The sequence below is a fragment of the Castor canadensis genome, chromosome 5, assembly GCF_047511655.1.
Source record: "Castor canadensis chromosome 5, mCasCan1.hap1v2, whole genome shotgun sequence".
Lineage (NCBI taxonomy): Eukaryota > Metazoa > Chordata > Mammalia > Rodentia > Castoridae > Castor > Castor canadensis.
This window is the reverse complement of record NC_133390.1, coordinates 46,595,198-46,599,434: the sequence shown is the minus strand read 5'-3', so window position 1 is coordinate 46,599,434 and position 4,237 is coordinate 46,595,198. Positions and strand designations below refer to the sequence as shown.

Below are 4,237 nucleotides of genomic sequence, written 5' to 3'. Positions count from 1 at the left end.
GACACCTTTGAGCAAACTTTGTATATGTAAGAGCTTTGATTAGGATGGTTTTGGCTGAGCTAGTCAAAAATGGTTTTAACAAAGCCAGTGCTCTAGGTGTGCTTCAGGAGTCAATCCAAAGTACTATTGCCCTCCTCATACAGCATTAGCTTAATTTGTAGCCATAGACCTAGCACCCCAATAATCTGAAATCTGAAGAGAAATCCTAAAAGAAAGGGAAAGAAGAAAGGAAAACATAAACAAAGGACTGCAGGGGGCAGGGTCCTGGATCTGATCTTCCCTGGAGACCTTATTAAAATACAAATTATGCTTCAGTGGATGTGGGTCAGGCACAGCAGTCTTCCTTCACATCAAGGAGGTCATTCTTCATCCTAAGAAGACCAAGATTATTAGAGAAACTCAAACACTGTAGAAACCAAAAGTTGTAAATGTCATGGGTTGTACAGACAGAAACAGAGAAGGGTCAGATGTGTCAGGAAAGCAGCATAGACAAGATTACACAAGATTTGGTGGAGAATTCAAGGACTATGTATTTTATTTCAACTTAGAAGAAAACTTTAAAAAGTTTAACATAAGAGTAACATGTTCAGATTTTCCCTTCTAGAATGATCAGTAAAACTTATCAATAAACATTCATAAAGGAAAATATCTAACTTACCTGTTCCTGGCATTTGGATTTGATATCTGAGAAGTGGTATGGGACTATTTACATAGTAATAGATCATTTGTTTCTTTACCTCAACTTCTACAGATAAGAAATGAAGAAAGTAAAGGGCAAATTTTTGAAAGACTAGTTAAAATCAGTTACCTGACTTCCAGAGAATTAGCTAGTGACAAATATGCAAAAAAATACATAAAAGTGGTGTCAGTATTATGCAAAAACATGGAGTAAACAATATGATGTGCTGAGGTAGTTATCGACAAAGATTCCACTTAAATTGACTCCATTGTGTATCATAGTGTGATAATCTCTTAATCAACTTTGATGGCTATTTTGAGTACAAAATTGTGTAATAATATTTCCAGTGTGGGTAATATTTTAAAAGGTGATCTGTGACATCTCAATGATGTTTTACTTTGCATTTAACAACTGACTCATGATATCCATCAAGTTTTTTTGCTGTTATTTGAAATCTATATGTATTTTAAATGAATTGCCTCTTCATGTTTTTCTATTATTTATTTAGGCTAATAAATTTCCTTTATATCTTTTCAGAGCTTGTCATGTACCCTACACACTTATAAATCTTTTCAATAATAATTGAACTAGGGAGTGTCACATTAGGAGGGAGTTTTCTATGGAGAAAACTATATGAACACAAACAATGTGTCTGAGAGAGTAAGATGTGTACATCTAACTTTCCGTACATCTCTAACCTGTCACAAAGGTTCTATCAGAATAGTAGAGAAACAGACTGCAGGGACAAATCAAGGACCTCAAAGTATTTATAATGAGCAAACACAATTAGAAAAATATATATTTATTATATGATGGGTTCAAATACAAATAAGCTTATCAATATAATTTATATCAGCATTTATGTATTTAAATGTAAATGCATATACTACATGTATATAATTAGGAAACAATGACAATGTGTTAAAACTTATTGAGGAATGAGACATTATGATTCAATCTGAGCCCTGTTGAGAATAAAAACCTGGCAGCAATATTTATACAGCTAGGCAAAGTAAGTAGGATGGAGAAGAAAAGTAGCCATAGTTTTGCCAAGCACACATGTACTTTTCATAAGGAGATCCTATTTGGTATCTGTATGAATGTGTATGAAATTTGAATATTGAGAGCAGGGGCAGGGTTGGAAATGATCATGGCTTACTTATTATACTTCAAGAGAAAAGAGTGTGAGGAAAGCTAGGATTTAAGAAATTTTCAAGAATAAAACATCTAAACATCCTCATTTTTATGTCTTTCACTTATACCCACTGAGAACTTTGACATGATATATTCTTAACATTATTTAATCTTTAGTAGTATGTAATTAAATCCACATGCTTTCAGTAGTGCATCCTATTAATTATTGAGATGTTTCTGATTTCTGTTTCATACTCATTAAATCTTTTTAATTCCCAGAAGAATGACACTACTTGGTGCCTATTCTGCCACTTTTGATTTCTTCTCTTCATACACACTAAATGCTTTCATCCCATCTTTAGCTTTCAGAACTACTAAAGCTTCTCACTTTGCATATATGTTACAAATAAAACTGCAAAATGTCTTTGAAAAATAATAAAGACATTCACACCACCTCTTCTCAATTCTCATACAACCAAACTGAATTAAAGATGTCCTCTTGGTGTTTGGCCCTTCACTAACTGTTTTATGTGTTTTTCATGACTACATTCAAAGTTCTGTTCATTTTCCCATGTACTTTGTGAACTGAATTTCTATAAGTAATAATTTCATCATTTACCAATTACATAGAAGATTAAAGAACTAGTATGTTTCCAGAATTGTCACTTGACCAGGAAACCCAAACCTGCAAACACAGTGGAACAAATGGGATGAGTCTCCAATCTTTACAAAACTATAAGATGTATTATAGATTCTACTTAGATTATTTTTAAAGTAACTTCATGATTTTAGCCCCTAGTATATAAATAAAATCATGGTGAAGAACAAGTAAGCTAATAAAATATTTTCATTTGTTTTCTGCTCTAACTACTATGCATGAATTCTTTAACAAAATTCTTTGAATGTTTTCAAATTAAAGATATCAATATTTTAAGGACATTTTGGAGTATGTCAACATAAGTCACAAAAAGTTATGTGTTATTTCAATCGAAGTTAAAGAAGGACACAAAAATTATTGCAAAAATTTCAAGGCCTTTCTAAAACAGAGCCATAATTAGACATAAATTTTGTAACCACTTTATATTAAACAGTGAAGAGACACTAGTATTAAATCTAAGTATTTCTCTTCAATGTTTTAGTCAATGAGTCCATGACTTGCTTATTTCTCAAGCTATATATGATTGGATTTAACACAGGGATTATGACAGTGTAGAATAGAGAATCCACCATATCTTGATCATCTGGTTGTTTAGATATAGGGAGCACGTACATGAAGAGAAGGGGACCATAGTACAAAGACACAGATAAGAGATGGGATCCACAGGTGGAGAAAGCTTTCTTTATGCCTTTGACAGACTTCCCTTTTAAAATTGTAATGAGCACAAGTGTGTAAGAAACAAGAACAGTCATGATGGTGAATACTTGAATAAAACCAGCAAAAATAAATACCATTAGAGAATTAATATAAGGATCAGTACAGGAAATCTTCAACAATGGAATAATATCACAATAAAAGTGATGTACTATGTTAGATTTACAGAAGGTTAATCTGAATAAAAAACCTTCATGAATTAAAGCATGAAGAAGTCCACTTAGAAATGACATACTTACCAGATGTATGCATAGTTTATTAGTCATTATCATAGAATAGAGTAAAGGATTACATATAGCTACATAGCGATCATAAGCCATTGCTGCCAAAAGAAAACATTCTGTGGTTACCCAGATTACAACAGAAAAAAACTGTATCATGCATTCAGAAAGAGATATCATTTTGCTTCCATCAAAGAAGTTGACCAGCATTTTTGGTGTCACAGTAGATGATAAGCAAGCATCCACAAAGGCTAAATTCCCAAGGAAAAAGTACATGGGGATGTGAAGGTGAGGGTCTTTCCAGATGAGAGCAATCAGACCAAGGTTACCCACAATGGTGATAAGGTAGATCCCCAAGAACACCAGGGACAAGGGGAGCTGCAGTCTTTGACCATCTGTAAGTCCTGTGAGGACAAACTCTGTCAGCAAAGTGACATTGTCTTTTTCCATGTCCTCATTGGATGCCCCCTGAAATGAAATTAAATACATGTAAAAGAGCACTTATTAGGATTTATAAAGTGAATACTTGGAAAGAAGACTTGATATAAAGCCATGGATTTATCAGAATAACATTTTAACTTTATTTCATTTACTTCAATGAATGAAATCAATTTGCAGGAATCAAAAAGGAGAAATAAATGTAGTCATTTCTATTATAAAAAATGTTATCTGGTAATCCACTTTGAAATAATGATCCATAGATGGTTAAAACTCATGTAAAATTCCTAGTATATGTATGGCATGTTATTGGCAGTGATGAAGGGGTTAAAAAAATACATTCTAAAGATTTCAGAATCTTTAGAATCACCTGGACTTATTCACATATTAACT

General features: G+C 32.7%; 1 protein-coding gene across 1 annotated transcript; it reads right to left on the bottom strand.

The window, feature by feature from the left end:
* Positions 1 to 2,926: 2,926 nt before the first annotated feature.
* Positions 2,927 to 3,862, bottom strand: LOC109703278 (olfactory receptor 5H2-like). The gene has a single exon (XM_074072364.1). It carries the CDS (start codon positions 3,854 to 3,856, stop codon positions 2,927 to 2,929), a length of 930 nt encoding a protein of 309 aa, XP_073928465.1. The 5' UTR covers positions 3,857 to 3,862.
* Between the last annotated feature and the right edge of the window lie 375 nt (positions 3,863 to 4,237).

Coding starts and splice junctions, on each gene's coding strand:
- LOC109703278 (XM_074072364.1), bottom strand. CDS start 3,856: ATGGAAAAAGACAATGTCACTTTGCTGACAGAGTTTGTCCTCACAGGA.